At 33.9% G+C, this 22,171-nt stretch overlaps 2 protein-coding genes across 3 annotated transcripts; one reads left to right on the top strand and one right to left on the bottom strand.

The window, feature by feature from the left end:
- Nucleotides 1–760: 760 nt before the first annotated feature.
- On the bottom strand, nucleotides 761–11,201 carry LOC106059671 (vesicle-associated membrane protein 3-like). 2 transcript variants are annotated; one of them, XM_013217348.2, is made up of 4 exons: nucleotides 11,149–11,201; nucleotides 3,389–3,528; nucleotides 3,124–3,267; nucleotides 761–2,470 (listed from the first exon to the last, which is right to left on the bottom strand). In XM_013217348.2, the coding sequence occupies exons 1-4, from the start codon at nucleotides 11,184–11,186 to the stop codon at nucleotides 2,364–2,366; spliced, it is 429 nt and encodes a 142-aa protein (XP_013072802.1). In that variant the 5' UTR covers nucleotides 11,187–11,201; the 3' UTR covers nucleotides 761–2,363. The 2 variants fall into 2 exon arrangements, with proteins under 2 accessions (XP_013072802.1, XP_013072811.1); XM_013217357.2 differs by lacking the exon at nucleotides 11,149–11,201 and adding an exon at nucleotides 5,177–5,336.
- On the top strand, nucleotides 9,726–21,262 carry LOC106059651 (uncharacterized). The gene is made up of 5 exons (XM_056028931.1): nucleotides 9,726–9,816; nucleotides 10,166–10,425; nucleotides 17,497–18,001; nucleotides 18,848–18,998; nucleotides 19,833–21,262. Exons 3-5 carry the CDS (start codon nucleotides 17,687–17,689, stop codon nucleotides 20,414–20,416), a joined length of 1,050 nt encoding a protein of 349 aa, XP_055884906.1. The 5' UTR covers nucleotides 9,726–9,816; nucleotides 10,166–10,425; nucleotides 17,497–17,686; the 3' UTR covers nucleotides 20,417–21,262.
- The last annotated feature ends 909 nt before the right edge of the window (nucleotides 21,263–22,171 follow it).

A 22,171-nucleotide genomic window follows, 5' to 3' on the forward strand; every position in this document is an offset into this window, starting at 1 on the left:
CTAGTAGGCCTAAAGCAAACTTGAACAAATTGGTTCAATGGACCTCATTCACCAATCGTAAACAAACAACATTTAGCCACGTGGTGCTCTATCACTTCTATATAATTTACGATCTCATGTTTAATTCATGATGGTTGTCACGTGAGTTTTTTTCCATTGTTTTATCAATAAGATCACGTGACAAAATGTTGTTTGTTTACTATTGGTGAATGAGGTCCATTCAAGACCTTTGAATGCAAGAATATTTCTTTTAAAAGTTTTCAAAATGAATGGAATATGTGTCACCCATTTCTTATCTTTAGTAGAAGGAATAGAAGAAGTAAAAGTTTTGCTTTTCATCACACACTTAACAAAGACAGACAGAGTAAACAATGAAAGAGCAAGAACTCAATCCGTACAAATTTCTGGAACTTTAGGACTGCCAAAGCCAAAAAGTTTTTAAAGGTTTGGAGCATAACCTCCTGGTCAAAGCCAAAGGGAAATATTGACAACTATGTAAACATTTTGCTTCCATTTTCCTAAATGCAGTGATGCATTCAGCTCCCCTCCTGTTTATATAGTTGAAGATGAAGGCTTTCAAATAGAGACAAGTTAACTCAGTGGTTTCATCAAACATACTGGGCGACAGGGAAAACAACACAACTTTTAACCCATCATGAAAATTAAAAGGCCACAATTATTTATAGTGTAATATTGACAATTGTGCAGTTTTTTTGTCCAGAATTATATCTAAAACAAGAATAAAACATGAAACAGTGCATAGAAATATAAATTAAACATTTATTCTTTTTAAAGAATAAAAAAAAAAAGATGTGTCAATGAAACATGGGGAGATTTAAAAATCATTTTGGGTTGATATTGGCTTGCATATGCTATTTGTACAATGGTAAATTTGCAGAGACATTTACAAATGTAAACAATTTTTACTAACACAAACTGAAACAATGAGTTTGATGTCAAAATAAAAGTTTATCACATTATCATCAAATTTCATCAAGTTTGTTACATCCACTTGCACACACAGGAATGAATTCAATTATATAAAAAATGCAGATATGGACACAACTGGCTATGAAAGGGTTGTCCAGGGATACAGACCTCATGTCAGGGCTATACCATTATATAATATTTAAAAAAAAAAAAAGGTCCATTGAGCATCTGGGTAAATGAGGCTTCATCCTAGTTGTTTTTTTCTTTCTAGGCATACTGTGTTAGCATTAAACTGTTTTGTCAACTCTGAGCTTTGTGTCTAATGTATCACTCATATTAATATAAACATAATAAATTTTTCAAAGTCTCAAAGCCTAATTCAAGATACCATGTCATGCTAGAATTAAAGCAGGGACCAAAGCAATCATACATGTCTTTGAGTCTCCAAATTCACCTTAGAAGAAATTAAATAAGGCCTAGGAAAACTATTTCAGAATACATCCACCAGTTCAGACATTTAGTCAGGACTAAAAACAAGAAAATGTATTTGATTTGAGCCTGTAAAAATATAGACAAACAGTTTGCAGAAAATGTAAATAGGCATGTATATTACATAAAGTCCATTCTATATATTATATACATTATTCCCAAATAATGTCGATTGAAGGAAACAAATACACATAATCCAAATGTGTCAAACAAAAATGTAAGTGTGATGTGGTTGTGATGTGGTTTGTATAGATTTGTAAGGCTTTCTTCTATGTATTGACTAAAGAACATACTATAGTACTAGAGATGTAGGTTTCTATCACATACAAACTCTAATGTCAATTGTCTGTCAAAAAAAAAATATTTATATCAACAATAGGTACACACATATAACAAAGTCAATTTACATTTTGATACATTTCAGATAAACTTGTTTAAACAATTTTCAATCTCTAATGAAACCAACTTTAGTCTAGTACATAAATTACTTGAAGAAGACAAAACATTTGTTTGTTTTTAATGATTTCCTCATTGAAGGCATCAAGTATTTAGTACTTTTCAACTCTTTTTCTACAAGTAAAATATAATCAAATATGGGTATAACATAAATTATAAAATATTTGAAATGACTATGTAATGATTTGTGTGTTATGGACTGGTACTTTATACACATCTATACAGTGAATAATATGCCAAAGGTGTATAATTATTATAATTAGCTTAAAAAGAGCACATGAAAAAAAAAAAAAAAAGAGAAAGACACCATTTTCAGAAACTTACATCCATCAACATTTCAAGTTCATCCAAAGAACAAAAGCATAGATCCAATGGCACTTGTGATCAAAATATCATCATGAGGATTTCTACATGCAATCTTGTTGCCAGTGTGTGCTGCTGCAAAAGATAAAACTTATTGTCCTGTTCACTATACACAAGATGTCACCTCAGTTATGTTGAAAAGAGATTGGTGGTCTAATTGTAGATGGTAGATGTTCAACATGGGAACCATTTCCACTATGCCCTCCTGAAGATTCCCAAGGTTTGGTTTCCACTGTGAGTCAAAGAAAAATTCTTCATTAAAGTCATTTTAATTACAAATTCAATAAAATAAACAAACAAAATAATATTACTACATCGATACCCATTTTTACTTAAAACTTCTAAATGCCATTCATATACTGTGTATATTTACAATTGAACTAAACCATGAAACATAAGTGCACAGTCTGCAAAAGAGCTGAAATGCTCAGCAGCAAAAAGCTGGCTAGAAGAAGAAAAAGAAGTGTGAAAACACTCTAAATGGTAAATGTGCAAGGTTCATTGCACAGATTGTAAAATAGCCTACCATTATTTAATGTAATAGGAAGAGAATATGCAAGAAAATTCTTTTTAACATTCTAATTAGTTTTTAAAATATCAAAAAAATTATTTTTTCACATGTTACATGTTAAGAAGAAACATTTGTAATTTATAAGATAAGATAATGTAAGTGCTTAAAAAAAATTGATGTGGTATGTTACTTTAAGTGACCAGAAATGTCTAAACTTTATAAAAACTACAAAGAAGTTTGTACATTTTCCTTTTTTTTAAATGCTAAATTTTTATTTTAAAAATTCTGGCATATATTTGTATAAAAAAAAATTGAACTATATATTTAATAAGCAATACAGTTTTAACTTTTAATTGAATACTTTTTTTACTCACCAAGAATGACAATAATTATAATAGCAATGATCAGAAAGATTACACTTCCCAAAATGCATGCCATTTTGCAGTTCTTCCACCACATTTTCTTTTTAATCTGCACAGCTGCTCTCTTAAATTGTGTGGAATTATTTTCTAGATCCTCTGAAAAAACAAAGTGGCAAACATAATAATGCAATTATTCTTAGAAATTTCTGAAATTTTTCAATGTATCAGTTGCAAGAATAAGTTCATTTTAACCTGCTTTTATTACTTAATTATTTACCTGATCTGGACTGGAGAGTATCAATTCTCTCCCCTCTCTGCAACACTTTTTCCACATTGTCTTTTAATAATGAGGTTACTTCACTAACTTCATTTTGAAGATGATCCAAGTTATCAGTACGCCTGGCATTACTGTATGCCCTGTCAACATAAAAAGAGAACAAATTCAACTTTTCCCCCAAATTTCTTGTAAAAAAAAAAAGGTAATTCTAAAATGTATTTTATTTTTAATTAATTAGTCCAAAATATTATAAAATATTTTAAAATCATTCTGAACCTGGGATAAAGAGAGAGATTTAATTCTGTGCAAGGAGAGACTAAAGTTTAAGGTTTTCCCTGTATAAATAAACATCCCTTCTGTCACTAAAAGCCTAATTTCAATTCAAAAACAGCTTGCTGGGGATGTGTTATCCTAAGACATAAAAATCTGAAAATGCTCTATTGATGGTGTAATTTATCTATAAAAGGTTGTAAACAGATAATCTCCTTTACATAACCTAAAACACTATGGAATCTATATATGGCTTAATCATTCAATTGACTGGCTTATTGTCTACCTGACAAACTTTGAGAATTTTGTTAGGGTTTTGCAATCACATGGGAGATGATAAAATGAGCTCAATTAATTGTTTCCAAATGGAAGTTGATATAGGTTTGAAACACACAAAAATTGCTATTCCAAGGACATGGTTACAAGCAAAAAAAAATTATTTAAAATTCATGTTTTAGATTGCCTCTAAGTGGGAGCATTAGAACTTAGCTTTCACAATTCAAAACCCATTCATTCACAATTTTTAAGTTGCACGTATTGTATGCTCAATGTTGTTGCTAAATGAAGCACAGAATGAAGAAAAAACTTGTTCAGGGCTACAGTATAGATGTACACAACAAAAAAATTTAAATGATGGGAGCTCCCAGACCAGCTAGTTACAAGGATGGACCCATAATGAGATTCTCTCTTAAGTGGACTATAATTATAATGACCACAAAACAAAAAGTTCTTTTGTTTACTAAGCAATTAAATCATAGAATAAAATCAAACTTTACAAAAAAAGTGAAACCATGTATCATATTAATTTTATTAATATTATTATAATCTATACTATGACTATGAGATCTATTTCTATAGTCAGACTATTATATTATAGCCTAATTATAGATCATCATATCATTCATGATCATGATCTAGTTAGTATATTTAGTCTACACTACCTCACTACACTCAATTCAAAATTATTTTATGGAATCATACTGAATGAAATAAATTATTTTAATTATAAATCTACATATTCATACTAAATTAAACAACCAATTTCTAATACTAATAGTACTAGAAATACTAGATCTACTTATCATTCTACTATACTATTACATTACTATTAGAATTTAGATAGTAGTAGTAGTATTACTAGATCTAGATATTTCTAGTACTAAGTAGTAGTCTTTTTTAAGACTCTAGAGACTAGTCTAGTGACAGTCTAGTCTAGAGTAGAGTCTAGGACTCTACTGTCACTGTGGCACTACTGACTATAGATTCTAGAATAGTGACGGTAAATACGGGTTAGTAATACTAATAGTACTAATTAGACTAATACTAATAGTCTACTCTAGATCTAATTGAGTGACTAATTCTAAGAATTCTATACTATAGTCGTCTATAGTACTATACAGAATACAGATAGTATTCTCAGATACTATTATACTTATTCATTTTTTGATAAATGATTTTAAATGTTGTTAAAAAAGGGTATAAACTAGGTCTAGATCTAAATCAGATTGTGCATCTTACATCTTTAAGATGTCAAGTAGGTCTATTCAGATCTGAAATAAATTATAATCTATAGACTAGAATTTATACTAGACTATATCTAACAATATCTATCCCTTCGAAGGTAAAGTAAAATATCGTCATGATCAGCTGACTAACAAGAGTTAACCCGCTTAGGGATAAATTTAGAACGATGGGGCGCGGTAAAACAGTATTTCGCATTCTTTCTTTATTTCTAAAAAAAAATAATAATAATAATAATTTGACTTTATTTGCTTAATAATTGCTCGATTATTGAGTTACTATATCTGTAACAAATAATGATGCAATATTTTTCGTGAAAATATTTAGATCTAAAGTATATATCTTCTTTTTTGAAGTAAAGTCTGTAATCTATAAGATAAGATATGTAGGCCTTATATAGGCAAAGCAATATAGATCTAGACATGGATTAGCTTAAGTCTTGCTTTGCAACTATGCAATTGTGGATAAAGAAGATGTACATGAATCATGTAGGCCTATGTCATGTCTCTAAATCTACATCATGATGTTGGCCTGTGACATTTCTCTCTAAATCTAGATCGAAGGCTTTTATGATAATTCAAATTAGTTCACTATATAGGTTTCAGTCTGTTTCAGCGAACAATTATGCAAGAGATTTTTGAATATTGCAATAGGAAAACCAATGACTTGGCATAATTTAAGTCATTGCATGATAACATATTGCTTGACTAGATTGACCTAGGAAGTAACGTCTATATGTCAGAAGATAATATAAGAATAGATACTTTTGTTTCACAGGCACTGATATCAAATCATCCCTCATATTTTGACTGTTTAGATAGATTAGATAGATAGATAGATAGATAGATAGATAGATAGATAGATAGATAGATAGATAGATAGAGATAGATAGATAGATAGATAGATAGATAGATAGATAGATAGATAGATAGAGATAGATAGATAGATAGATAGATAGATAGATAGATAGATAGATAGATAGAGATAGATAGATAGATAGATAGATAGATAGATAGATAGATAGATAGATAGATAGATAGATAGATAGATAGATAGATAGACAGACAGATAGTGAGAGAGAGAAATTTCCTGTACAAAATAATGCATTGCCTTTCATCAGAGGCAGCACAAGGCGTAGGTGACGCGAGTAACCGCCCACGGCCTCGCAGTTCGAAGACCTCGAAAGTTTATCCATTACTCAAAATTACTGACCACACAGATGTCAAAAAACAGTTACCGATGAAGTGATTCGTAGTGTAAAAGAGGCAATTTTTTTTTTTTGCTTATATGCACGAGAAAATGTATATATATATTAATATATATATATATATATATATATATATATATATATATATATATATATATATATATATATACAGTAAAAGTCTATAGGGCTTATGATGTAAAGGTCATCTGTTTCTGTGGCCTAAGATTTTAACGAGGGTGTCACAACGACCGACCGTCTTTACTTTTCCCAAAGTAATGTCAGATACCCATTAGAGCTGGGTAGACTCAGAGGAGCCTAAAGATCATAAAATTAAAAATCCCAGTCTTCATCAGGATTCGAACCCGGGACCCACGGTTTGGAAGGCAAGAGTTTTAACCCTCAACCAATGCGCCTCATATATATATATACTTATACTTATATACTATACTTATAAATACTTAACTTATCTAATGCAGTCTCACTACCTTGGGTTTAGGACCCCTGTATTAACTGAAATAACCCTAAACCTACTTTCAAAAAAAGATCGTCAATGCGAGACTGCCAACTCAAACTGAAATCATTAACACACACACTCACACATATACATATATAATTGGGTGGTGGAGAAAAAAACAAATACCCTCCCCGAAAACAAATATCCTGTCTACGCTCATGATAAGTTGAATTAGTCTCCTTTATAAAACACTGCAGGAATTTTTTTTTTTTTACTTAGGCTATAACAGTTCACAAGAATACAGTAGCCTATACACACACACAAGCTTACCTAGACACTACGACATTTTGACACACCAATACAGATCAGTTCACAACACACAACAAGAAACATAAATACACAATGTCACCCCGCGTTTAGTTTCTTTTCGCTCTACTTCTGAGATTATATGAGTGCTGTATGGGCGTATCTCTGGCAGGTGATTTTTGTCCATTTTCAATGGTGTTTTCCTCTGCTCTTAAAGCAAGTGGAACCATACTCTCTGCGGATGTCTTCATGTCTTCACATCAAGAAACATAAATACACAACACCCCCTTTATATTTTGTAGAGAGAAATAGGTTGCTGCTTTAAAGTTTGAAACTAAAAATAGATAACTATAAAACCTCTTATTTTTCAGAAGCACTTCCCTGGCACAATGGTTAGTGTGTTTGTTTGAGGAGGCTTGAACCCTTGAGTTCGAGTACTAATCAACTTTTTTTTTCTAAATGCATTTAAATAGCGATCGATTCACATATATACACCCTTCTTTCAATCTCCCCCCCCCCCTTTCTTTTTTCCAATCCTTTCCCGATTGATCCAGACAAGTGATAAGATCATAGTGCATTGAGAAAGCATGAAAAAACAACTGATCACATTTTTCTAATCAACAGATTTATTATTAATAGTCAAGATATATTACAAATTGAATTACACGACTGATCCAAACTAATTGATACAACTACGCTTATTATAAACTTTTTTTTTTTAAAGTATTTTAAAATATTTTTCTTGGTGTAAAATTGATTTTCTGTGAATTAGCTATATACTTGAACAATGAATGTATATTATTTTTGGGAAAACAACGTCCTTTAACTGCTTTATTTGTATTTTTTGAGGGCGTCAGAGAGCCTAGCTAGCGGAGGCGTTCTATGTAAGTTCTCTTTTCGTCTTCTGCACCTTCTGTTTAACAAGGGCTTTTTCTTGTGTTCCGCGACCTTGTTGAGCTCTATCAGTTGTCTCTTTCAGAAGTCAACTGCTGCCAGCTACCATTCTGAGATTTCTTCTATGCCAGTTGGGTGCATTCTTTGTTTTTTTATTTTATGCTAAAGAATTTACGTTATCTTAATAATATTTTATTTATAAAAAGAATTGAATTGTAGTGATCTATTTCACTTTTAAAAAATTATAGTTTTAAAATTAAGATCACTTGATTTTAAACCAATAAAATTATCTATCCATCTTAAATTGACTTTGTGTGTAGGCCTACTCATTTACTGTAAGTTGTAGTTGTTAATTAAAAAAGAGAGATGTAGACATAACATTATATAATATCCTATAAATTACAGACGTTCCTTCAACATGAAAAAGAATATATTCTACTATAATATATTCTACGTCATAGGCGTATCCATGACAGTTTTTATCTAGTCATGCATGTTAATTCATGTTATTCCTATCTTATCTTATAAAATACAGAATGCAAAAAGAATACATTTGTAAAGAATGGCTGTGGCAAAATATGTAGGTCTCAGCTGGTGCTGCGTAGCCACGAGGAATACTGAATTTCTCATTAATCTTCGGACTTGAAGACAAGCTTTATATTATTTTCGATAACTATAAGCATTATTTCCGGTTTTTAAACTGCATACATAGACATAAATAAATATAGACTGGCCGATTAAAGAGTTTTATGAAACGAAAATTTGTGACTTGCAATTTTGTGTACTTTATTATACAGCATTTATGAGAAGTATAAAAGTTAAGTATTCATATTTATTTCAGCCATAACCTATATATATATATATAATGCATAATGCATAATAATATAAAGCATAATGGGCATCTCTTGGAGGGACCATGTCTCCAATCAGGAAGTTTTGAGATTGGCCAATATGAACAGCATGTATGCTCTCCTGACACAAAGAAGATTACGCTGGCTCGGACATGTCACCCGCATGCCAGATGGTAGAATCCCGAAAGATATCTTATATGCTGAGCTTGTGGAAGGAGTCAGACCCAAGGGCCGACCAAGACTAACATATAGAGATGTCTGCAAGCGAGACATGAGAGCCTTAGGCATCACCGAAAGTATGTGGGAAAACATAGCCAAAGACCGGAGTGCATGGAGACAGACTGTGCGTGCTGGGACAACCCTTGCTGAGAACAAAAGAATTGAAGCGGCTTTAATCAAGAGGGAAAAAAAGAAAGCTGCCCTGTCTGCTAGCCCTAAATCAGAGGCATACACATGTACGAAATGTGGCAAAGTCTGCCGTTCTAGAATTGGCTTGATTAGCCACACCAGATTCTGCCCCGTCTGAAGATTAAGCCAAAACCAGTGACTCATTTGGGCGCATTCATTGCCTCTCGAGACAAAAGGAGCCATATATATATATATATATATATATATTGTAGGCCCAAATAAGGAGGCATTGTAGTTTTGTTTAATCTCTAAGGACGAAGATCATGCAATTTTTCATAATTCGGAAATCAGAATACAAAAGATATACATGTTTTCAAGTTACATGAAGTTAATTCCTTCAACCAGTCTTTATTTATGTCTATGACTGCATATTAATGTATTTATACATTTGCACATTAGCGCGACAGTGCGTACCATGCAGCACGTTACCGCATAAAGATCGAATCTTGATCTAGATATTATGTTACACTCGCCTGTTTGTTAGGTGTATTGAACAGATATATACTTATATATAGGTGTAAGCGATGTTTTAGTTCTGGATCTAGATTAGATCTAGGTCTACATATATTATAGGTCAATAAATTATTAAACATCAGAAAAATATAATATATAATAGGCCTTGTTATCTTAATCTTGATTTATTCCTAGAATTGTTTAGATCTATGGAATAGCCATATCAGGCATATCAATATCAATGATCATGTCGTAATATGGATCTTGTCTTCGAAAACTAGATCTAGATGTAGATCTAAATTTTAATTGACTATAGGTTTAACTAGATTTAGATCTCTAGTTGTAATAAAATCATTTCTTTTTAGCCTCCACCAACGTCTACCAATTCCTTTTTCTATTTCTCTCTCATTTAGACAAAGCCTACAAACACACACTGGGTAACTGTTGGCTCTAAGCACGCAGGACGGACAGCGTTCGTCTGTCGTACGACTGGCTGGATCAAACTAACCTCGCATCGCCCCGCACAGGACCAACACACAACACACTTCACTCCCGTCATCCGCCATGTTGTATCAGTCATAAGGCAAGCCATGTTTGTGTAGCAGCAGATGGAATCCAACACAAAGACCGAAACATAAGTCTTTTCAAAGTACCATCATGCATACAAGTAGAGGTTAGTAGACCTAGCCTTCTAACAGTTAAAAATCGAAACCAAAAATAGAAACATCTTAATTACTTTTACTGATTCTAGATCTAGATTAAGGAATAGACGTAGGCCTACGGTTATCTGTTCGTCTATCTAGAATTTAGTCTATGATACTAGAGCTAATTCTAGATCTACAGATCGGGATCTAATAAGTAGCATGTGCAATGTTTGGTGATTTAAAAGGTGCTATATAGGCCTAGATCTACATCTAGCTTAGCACTGATCTGGACCTTAATTTAATTATTAAACAAATATTTACCAATAAAAAACTAAATTCCTCGATGATACTGAAAGTCCACGCGAGATAAGAGTAGATTAGGCCTATATATATATATATATATATCAAAAGTGCTTAAAAAAAAATAGGTGCTGATACTCAGTGATGGATTGCCTAACTTTTAATTACTAATAAATTAATAATAAACGTTAAAATACAAGAAAAGTAGTAATTTTTCCCCACATTGAAAAAGGTGCCGGTACGCCTAACCGGTGCGTACCGTCACAATAAAAGCACTGTGTGTGTGTGTGTGTATATATATATATATATATATATATATATATATATATATATATATATATATTTGTGTGTGTGTGTGTGTGTGTGTTGCAATGACTCCTTTCCCATGGTATCCCCGCTACAAGCTCTTACCTATTTTAAAGAGTGATAAAAAAAAAAAATACCCTCCTTACATATTGAATTGAGCGCCTCTTTCATGATTATTGTTCATGAACAATTCGGTTGCTAACAATTATAACACATGACCCACTCGTATGTCTTCTCTTATCAGTAATCTCTTCTGCATGGTTGGTGAGAAATAACAAGAGAGCAACAGAAAATAGGAGAGAGAGAGAGGGGAAGGGAGAGAGGACTGTTTGAACCAATGCTTGTCTACAGCGGTAGAGCTCCAATTTTAATGACCTATACTGTGCATCTAAATGTATTGCTCCTGATTACGTCATCACGTTTAACAGATAACACTTTGAAGATAAAGACCAAGCTATCCACATTTTCAGAAACTATTGTTGATATATTTGCTCTATTTAAACTCTTGTATTTCGTTAGTTTGGTCTGGGCTAATTTCGTAGATTTTTTTTGTTTTTACCAACTTTTCCAACCACTCTTCATCCCTTTATGTGAGTTTTTATTTTTCTTAGCCAAAAGTGAAAAAAAAAAAAAAAGAAAAGAGGAGCAGTCAGGGTGAAATCATATCATATATAACCCTTGGTCGATTTCCGACCTGGTTTTCATATTGCACACTGGTTTAGTAACTCTGTAAAGGTAGAAATCTAGTTTTTAAGAATGAACAATATCCATGAGTTTAAACAAACATAAACACAAAGTTAGCTTTATATCACAAACTCAGTTGCATTAAAAAATCATCATTTAAGTCATGAACATGTTTACTTGCTCCTCTTCTATTTTTATTTTTTTGTATGTATATTAACCGATATACTAACAAATTAATCAAGCATGCGTTTACTTAAAAGAAATAGAAACCCTTTTAAGCTTGCCTGCCTTGAGCAAACTGTTGGAAATACAAAAGGAGAGCTTCATCTTTCAAGTAAAATTAAAAGCAGTCTTCTTCCCAAGTAGTCTCTGTACTATAAAACTATTATATGGTTGTGAAAGTGGGACACTGAAGGCTGAGGCTGAAAAAAGAATTCAAGCCTCTGAGAGTAAATGCTACAGAAAATTGCTGGGTATCAGACACCATGAAAGACAAATAAGTTTGTACTTTAACAAGTCACAACTCTGGCTTGCAAAAAAGAACTCCTCACTACTGCAAAGAGAGGAAAGCTGAGCTTGTTCGTTCATATCGTAAGACATGATTTACTATCAAAAGTCATTCTTCAAGGTACATTGGAGGGATCACGAAGAAAGGGTCATTCAAAGAAAGGGTCATTCAAAGAAAGGGTCGTTCAAAGAAAGGGTCATTCAATGAAAAGCTGACAGGATGACGTTAAAGAATTAATCAGCCTCTCCTTTGATATCATGCTAAAAACAGCTGCTGACATGGAAAAGTGGAGGGATTTGGTTACACGAACTGTCACAGCAACCCTACGACGAAAGTCATGGGACAGATGATGATTTCTACCTGTAAAATGTCAGCAATATTGCTAAACGTTAATATTTCTTTATTCATGTTGATAATTTAAATTATAATATGAAAATAACTGGTCTACTTTCTTTTTTTAGAATCCAATCCTCACTTGATTTTGTTAAGTCTCAATCCCAGACACCATTATAAACTATTCTCTCAAACTTGTGTAATATAATAAAATACATAATATATGTCAATTAAATGCAACATTTTAAAATTTGCACCAGTAGAAGGCCTATTATTCACATAATTTGTCATAGTTTTGTCTTCTGTTTCAATACCAATAAGATGACTGAAATATCTTTGAATAGTAATGTCGATTCTAATGTTCATGTTAAGTTGGTTGGTTAGTTGTGTCTAAGTTAAGAAAAACGAGTAGAGATTTACACTTATGAACTTCATGACTCTTTTTATATGTGTAATAAGTTGATGGGATTAGAAATACATTTCTATTGTTGCATTAAACAAAGTCAATACAGGTACAAAAGAATCTGAATGTTAGTATGTGAATGTTAAGAGTTAGCTATTCGTCATCTCAAGAAAATGTTCGTAAATCTTTAAATGTTCAATTCCCTGAGATCACACACAAGGTTTAGAGTTTAGATCATGTTAGCGAAATACCTGTCCCTTTCGTAAGTACTTTTTGCAGCACCGCCAGCACGACATATTCATTGCACAATCAAATGGCTAAAGGCTAGAATTTTAAGCCATACAATCTATAATTGGTCTATTTTTAACATTTTAAAACTTCATTAAGATTACTAAACAAAACAAACAAACAAATGTAACAAGTGTTAACAAGAGACTTTCTCTGTCTCTAGAGTTAATAAAATGGCGGCCTATGTGGGTTGTAATTTAAGCAAGTGTGAGTTTGTGTGTAATGTTATGCGGAAGTACGACTTCAAAAGAAACTTGAAACCGTATTCCTTCTTGGAGACATGTAAGCTGTGTGCAGTGGCAAGGAGAAGAATCCCCTTCTCCTTTTAAAAAAGCTGTCTATTAGCAATGCTGCATTTATTTTCACTCAATTTTTAAGGAATGCTATTGATCCTACACTTCTCACTCAGCCAATCATCTTCACCAGCACAAGAACAGAAGAAAGAGCAACTCACAAACATATACCTTTTTTTTTTCAGGAAATGGACATAGATCTGATAGAGACATGCCAGCTTTTATTGGGCATGTAACTCTTGACAACAAAGTGTTCTTGAGGCTTACACTAACTGTTTTTATTTTCTTCTTAAACCCCCCAAAATTGAATACAAATTATATCAAGATAAGTAACTTGTTAGTTCCACAGCTTGAAGTCCTCCGTCATTCAAGGTTAGGTGTTACTGACGTTTTCTTTAAGCTAAAAACAGATAGTGCCTACTTATTCTCCGTGATCTCTTTCAAGCGTGTCATGAGCACGTCATGGTGTGTGACGTAAGAATAATCTGTCAGTTAAAGGCATATGAACCCAATTCAAGGGAAGCTACTATAAAATTTGGAAAAGTACATCTGCTTGTGTGTAAAACTTTACTGTTCAAGACAAAGTTTTTGTTCCAACGTTACCAGTTACCAGTAAATAGGAGGCGCGGTGGCTGAGCGGTAAAGCGATTAACTTCCGAACCGGGGTTCGGGTTCGAACCCACCCAGCTCTAATGGGTACCTGACATTAGTTGGGGAAAAGTAAATTTTGTGCTAGCCACATGACACACACGTTAACTGTAGGCCACAGAATCAGATGACCTTTACACCATCTGTCCTATAGACCACAAGGTCTGAAAGCGAAACTTTTTACTTACTTTTACCAGTAAATATCAATGGCATGCAAGATCGAATAACAGCTGCAGTCAACACATTAGAATGGGACATCCTGTAGCGTGTTTCGGAGGAATTCTCTATTTATAATTGACAGTATATAATGGCAACTGCCTGGTACGCGCTCTGAACTATTGTCCTGATGGTCCATGGTTCAAACCCTCCCTACTCTGCCGTCCCCCGCCATTATTCGGAAGTTTTTGGGTCAGTTTGGACTAGGATGTATTAATCTTCAATTCTTAAGCAACAACCGAAACATGTAACGAAAACAAAACACATTTGTTTTGTCTATTGAAATACAGACTACACTGTTGCTCTCTATCACAACATGATACAAAAATTGAATACAGACTACACTGTTGCTCTCTATCACAACATGATACAAAAATTGAATACAGACTACATTGTTACCCTCTATCACAACATGATACAAAAATTGAATACAGACTACATTGTTACCCTCTATCACAACATGATACAAAAATTGAATACAGACTACACTGTTGCTCTCTATCACAACATGATACAAAAATTGAATACAGACTACATTGTTACCCTCTATCACAACATGATACAAAAATTGAATACAGACTACATTGTTACCCTCTATCACAACATGATACAAAAATTTAATAGAGACTACATTGTTACCCTCTAGTACAACATGATACAAAAATTTAATACAGACTACATTGTTAGTTTGTTACCCTCTAGCACAAAGATTTAGTACAGACTACATTGTTACCCTTCTAGCATAAAGATTTAGTACAGACTACATTGTTACCCTTCTAGCACAAAGATTTAGTACAGACTACATTGTTACCTCTAGCACAAAGATTTAGTACAGACTACATTGTTACCCTTCTAGCACAAAGATTTAGTACAGACTACATTGTTACCCTTCTAGCACAAAGATTTAGTACAGACTACAATGTTGCCTACTAGTGTAAAGATTTAGTACAGACTACATTGTTACCCTCTAGCACAAAGATTTAGTACAGACTACATTGATACCCTCTAGCACAAAGATTTAGTACAGACTACATTGTTACCCTTCTAGCACAAAGATTTAGTACAGACTACATTGTTACCCTCTAGCACAAAGATTTAGTACAGACTACATTGTTACCCTCTAGCACAAAGATTTAGTACAGACTACATTGTTACCCTTCTAGCACAAAGATTTAGTACAGACTACAATGTTGCCTACTAGTGTAAAGATTTAGTACAGACTACATTGTTACCCTCTAGCGCAGTGATGCCCAAAGTACGGCCCGCGGGCCAGAACCGGCCCGCGTCGTGGTTGCATCCGGCCCGCCGAAAAGTCGGCACATAAAGTAATAAATTCTCTCCCCTTCAAAAAAAAGTTTAAAATATATCTTTACCTTTGTTAGGGCCCTCACTTGTTTCTCTGATGGATTGGTACCATGACCTTTAACGAGTATGAGTTTGTGCAATGGAACTCTGAATGTAGAATCTACCCGGATAAGTGAATGGATCTTTTTTGTGGAACATTATAATAAGCCAACATAGTTTGTTTTGTAAAGAAAGTCTGGATGTTTAAAAAAAACAACATATACAGTGGCATTATAAAACAAATATGAAGGCCTTCTTGGTTTGAGCCTTCTTGGTTTGAGCTGCGTATAAAAGATTGGTTAAACTACGCCTAGAGATTTGACCTAAAAGAGACAAGAAAATAGTTGGTGGTAAAAGTAGCTACAATGCTGCTCTCATTTAAAGTAGAAATGAAGCAACATTTTTTAGACGCGTAAAAAATGATAGACTTTAACTATCCCATTAATTAATGTAAGAACTAGATCCAATAGTTTCAAATGGTTTCAAGTGAATTTTGATTTCATATTTTACCATTATGTTGATGTGGCCCGCAACACGCGTGTCGAAAGTTAAAATGGCCCGCAGGTCAAATTAGGTTGAGCATCACTGCTCTAGCGCAAAGGTTTAGTACAGACTACATTGTTACCCTCTAGCACAAAGATTTAGTACAGACTACATTGTTACCCTTCTAACACAAAGATTTAGTACAGACTACAATGTTGCCTACTAGTGCAAAGATTTAGTACAGACTACATTGTTACCCTTCTAGCACAAAGATTTAGTACAGACTACATTGTTACGCTTCTAGCACAAAGATTTAGTACAGACTACATTGTTACCCTCTAGCACAAAGATTTAGTACAGACTACAATGTTGCCTACTAGTGTAAAGATTTAGTACAGACTACATTGTTACCCTCTAGCACAAAGATTTAGTACAGACTACATTGTTACCCTCTAGCACAAAGATTTAGTACAGACTACATTGTTACCCTTCTAGCACAAAGATTTAGTACAGACTACATTGTTACCCTTCTAGCACAAAGATTTAGTACAGACTACATTGTTACCCTTCTAGCACAAAGATTTAGTACAGACTACATTGTTACCCTCTAGCACAAAGATTTAGTACAGACTACATTGTTACCCTTCTAGCACAAAGATTTAGTATAGACTACATTGTTACCCTCTAGCACAAAGATTTTACCCTCTAGCACAAAGATTTAGTACAGACTACATTGTTACCCTCTAGCACAAAGATTTAGTACAGACTACATTGTTACCCTCTAGCACAAAGATTTAGTACAGACTACAATGTTACCCTCTAGCACAAAGATTTAGTACAGACTACATTGTTACCCTCTAGCACAAAGATTTAGTACAGATTACAATGTTACCCTCTAGCACAAAGATTTAGTACAGACTACATTGTTACCCTCTAGCACAAAGATTTAGTACAGACTACATTGTTACCCTCTAGCACAAAGATTTAGTACAGACTACAATGTTGCCTACTAGTGTAAAGATTTAGTACAAAGCTGCAACACAAATACAATGATACAAACATATATACAAGTGACAAATAAATATTACACGGCGTAGAACGGATTACTCTTCTAGAACATGAGATATTTCTAGTCTTTTTACTTTTTAACGTAACAGTTATTTAAAGCTCGAGACGAAATTTTAAAATTGACATGCCAGAAGTAACAGTGTCTTTTTGTGTAATCATTTTATTTGTTTTGAAATTAGCCAATATTGAGCTTTGGTTCACTGAATCATTTTTCTTTTTATTTCAGTTATTTTCCCATCCTGCACAAGGACTTAATATCAAGAGAAAACCAACGTATTATTAAAGCGACTAATTAATCAGCATTCTAATACTCGTCTCACTACATTGAATTCAACTAGTGTAATTGAAAGAGAATATACACTTCTTGACTTAAAAGAGAAGATAGCCTTGTCAACAACTCTAGAGATTCATCAGAGATGCAGCAAGAAGTGAAAGTCAAAGAAGAATGGTTAGGGACCGAGGGATCTCAAAAAGCTCCATCAAAACGAAAGAGGAAAGGCGATGACCCAGACTTAGATGAGGCTTTGTATCAGTGGTTCTCAGCCTTGTCGAAACAGGGCGATATAGTCAATGATGCATTGTTAAAAGCCAAGTTAGAAGAGTTTGCTCAGGATATGGGCCGCATGGATATCAAAGCAACAGACAGTTGGCTGTGTCGTTGGAAATACAGATATGGCGTTTGTTTTCCTGAATCTGAGGGAGACAAAATATTAGGGGGCAGCTTACGTTTGGTAATTATCTTTTAAATATACATATTTTTGTTGTACTTGCTCTGACTTGCAATTATTATACTTATTATTGTTTTCTACTGGAGCTATATTAGTTAAGGGTCTTTTACACCACCGTCCATCGATTCTTTTAATCACCTTGTTTAATAACTCGGAAGTTCGAATAATTACCGACAAAATGAAGCCTTCTTAGTTTTTTATATATCAGTTGTTGTTGTTTTGTTTATGCTAGTTTCGAGATTGGCTAACCAATTTTTAACTTCTGCAATTATTACTAGTTACTTTTCTTTCAAAATATGCCTAGCTTCTTGCCTCATTCTGGGGGGGGGGGGGAAGGAGAAGCGAGAGAGCCTTATAATAGATGTCGGTATCTATTTTGATGCCATTTGAATGAGTCTGCAACAGAGGGAGCGGCCAGAACCTTTCTTCACACCAGGGGGAACATTCATTTCCATTATACAAATGGTTTCAATGGGTGTGGTATCTCCTCTTTAGGACATAGCACTACTGTGTTAGTCACTAGGCCATATCTATATTTCAGTTCTGGTCTTTGCTAGCTGAATAAATTAAATATATTTTCTCATTTTAATCTAGATCTTACCATGTTGTCTGGTTTTATTAACACATAAAGTAGTATTTTACTGGTAGGGACTCTACATATAAGTTGTATATTTTTTTAATAAAAGTCATTTTTACAGTCAGATAGATTTCAAGCCTTAATTCCAGAAATTATGTTCATTTCTCTAAATGAATGACCTCCTTTGCTAATGACGCAAGTTCCTCTTTCCTACCAAGGTAAATGTTTAGCCGTAGACTTAATAACTAACGTTTTGACGTATCCTCTTCTAGATGCCTAAAGGAAACAGAGAAGTGTACTCACTCCTGATACAGGAAGTACAGAATCGAGAATGTCTGTATGTGCCGACCCACCCACAGTACAAAGACAGGCAGAAGTTGGAGTCAGAGTGGACAGAGATTGGCCAGATTTTAGGAGTCTCAGGTGAGTCTTGTCCAAAAACAATCTGATATTGTTGTCTACCCAGTATTACATGATTCTGATCACCCAAATGTCAGCCGTAGCCAATTTTGGGAATAAATTATTGGCGAAATTCTTTAATGGGAATTTAACGTTTTGATTACTTTTGTTTGTTTGTTTTACATTTTTGGATGTTTTGAAGATAATTTACTTCCTAGTCCAAACCTCCCACAGGACGATGGGGATGGGAACGGGCAGGGTTTGAACCCGGGACCATCGATAAGTCCCAACAACAGTCCAGCGCGCAAACCGCACGACCAGGCAGCCATTTTATATGGTTGATGTTTTTTTTCTTTTTTTCCTTTACCTGTTTTCTGTTGCATTTTTTTCTTAAAGTTCCAATAATGTATGGGAAATATTGAAATGATAATCTTTTTTTTTTTGTTATTCTACTTTTTTTTTCTAAAAATCATTTATTTAAAAAAAAAAAGCTTATATTTGAAAAAATAATATTGTTAAAAAATATGTAGTTTCCCAATGATACAAACCTCGCCTGTTTCTCAGGCTGACGGTATACGTCACTAGCACAATGACGAAACAGCTTTACTTTCTCAGATAATGCCAGACTTTATAGGACTTAGGGATGTCCTAAATTCACAGCTTTTACTAGGATTTGAAGCCTCGAGCTTTACCACTCGGTCACCATGCCCCCTACAAAATTTAGATACGAAAAACTATATTCTCTCTTTATTAACAATCTGCGCTCTAATATATATTTATATTATACATCAGTGTCTGTTAGAAACAACAAGTTAATACATTTTTTGAATGCTGAGCTGTGTGTTGCTTCTTGTGCAGGTCATGTGGCTAAAAAGACTTGGCAGAACTTAAGAAGTTCCTACACACGATGTCTGGCTAGTGAGAAGGCGCAAAGCTTGACGGGTGGTAGAAAAACAACTTGGTATCTGAAGGACCAGATGGAGTTTCTAAGGGAATACATGTCCACCATGTCTGCTTTGGATGTTGGCCGAAACCACAATGGCTTTGATGAGATTGGTCCATCCACTGAAGAGCTGGTGGACAGCTACATCAAGGAACAAGAGAAGGAGCTCGAGGATTCCACAAACGATTCAGGTTCTTCATTCTATCATTCTCCCAATGCTATTTTACCTACCTCACTGAAGAGACTTAAACCATCCTCATCATCTTACTTTAATGACTCGGCCTCGCCTATGGCGGATACTTTGGTAAGGCTTTTAACCTCAGACTCTGATGATGACCTGGTGTTTTTTAAAGGACTTCTTCCATCTGTCAGGCAGCTGACGCCAGCGAACAATCGCAAGTTTAAGCACTCTATATCGAATTATCTTTTTGAAATGCTAGACGCTCAGGAGGCAGATCCAGGACAAAAGATTGCTGAGCCAATTCTTAATCATCAGTAGTTATTAATCTGATGTGGACTTTTTTTTTTAGACTAAGATGCGTTTTTTAAGGCTAATATTTGTTCCAAGTGTTTAATATTTAATGTGGAGACTTAAAGAGTAGATGATAGAGAATCGATTTAAAAATTGATTAAATGTAACATTGTTTTAGTTCTTTTAGTATGTCTATTTACTATTTACCGAAAGTTAATTATATGCAATATGATAGCTTCAGTGTTAGTGGCAGATATTACTAAATCTGTTGAGATTGAGGGTTTTTTAATGTGCTTAATTCGTTTGTCAACTTAAATTTGCTTTCTTTCCAGACACAGTCTGTATAATTCATAAAATAATAAACAGCTTTATAATAATTATGATTAAAAAATATTCTAAAATAATGTATTTAACACAGTGTTCTAAAAAAAAACGGATTATCTTATCAAGATGTTTAGAAATTAGTGTAATATGGTTCCGTTTTTAGAATATCATTTTAAAGAAAAAAAAGAAGGTGTTTTCTACGTATAGTATAAAAAAAAAACTACGCTAGGTTAGTGACATGCATAGTCTGTGACTGATCGATATTCTTAAATGATAACAATTAGGGATAAAAATTCTTTAACCTTAAAATCTGGAGACCCCGAATTAGCTGTTATCCTGTTGAATGATAGAACTCGCACAGTGTTGAAAGATGGCAAGAATATATGTTGTAGATAACATGACTAGTCTAAATGTGATTGGTCTGCTGTATTGGGATAACAACAATACAAAATTTGGTTACTTCGGTCATTGTGCTATTTGCCATTTTTTGTCATTTCATTGTTGGTCATTTTACTGTTGAAACGTCAAATAAAATATATTTTTGGTCAATTTCTTTCATTATCATTCTAAGATTGTTTTTGAGTGCATGCGTGAGGTTGGGTTTCTGTAAACAGATGTAATTGTTACAACTCTGACACTATGTAAACGTGTGGTGTATAACTCTTCCTACCTGTATACACATTTACACTTTGGTGAGCCCTACCTGTATACACATTTACACTTTGGTGAGCCCTACCTGTATACACATTTACACTTTGGTGAGCCCAGTCTTGTACAAGTGTACATCATTTACACGCTGGTGAGCCTTCCTGTATACACATTTACACTTTGGTGAGCCCTACCTGTATACACATTTACACTTTGGTGAGCCCAGTCTTGTACAAGTGTACATCATTTACACGCTGGTGAGCCTTCCTGTATACACATTTACACTTTGGTGAGCCCTTCCTGTATACACATTTACACGCTGGTAAGCCCAGTCTTGTATAAGTGTACATCATTTACACTCGAGTGTGCCCTGCCTTATATAATTCTACATCATTTACACGCCAGTGTGTCCTGCTTTTAATGCTCCCCCAGTTATCTTATGAAAACGTAGTAGTAGTGGGAAGCAGACTTCAATGAAGTCCAAGTTACTTTTAGACAGACAAACATTGTAGGAATCACTCATATTCAGCTGTCAATACAGACAAACATTGTAGGAATCACTCATATTCAGCTGTCAATACAGACAAACATTGTGGGAATCACTCATATTCAGCTGTCAATACAGACAAACATTGTAGGAATCACTCATATTCAGCTGTCAATACAGACAAACATTGTGGGATCATCACTCATATTCAGCTGTCAATACAGACAAACATTGTGGGATCATCACTCATATTCAGCTGTCAATACAGACAAACATTGTGGGATCATCACTCATATTCAGCTGTCAATACAGACAAACATTGT

This window comes from Biomphalaria glabrata, chromosome 5 (genome assembly GCF_947242115.1).
Source record: "Biomphalaria glabrata chromosome 5, xgBioGlab47.1, whole genome shotgun sequence".
Classification (NCBI taxonomy): domain Eukaryota; kingdom Metazoa; phylum Mollusca; class Gastropoda; family Planorbidae; genus Biomphalaria; species Biomphalaria glabrata.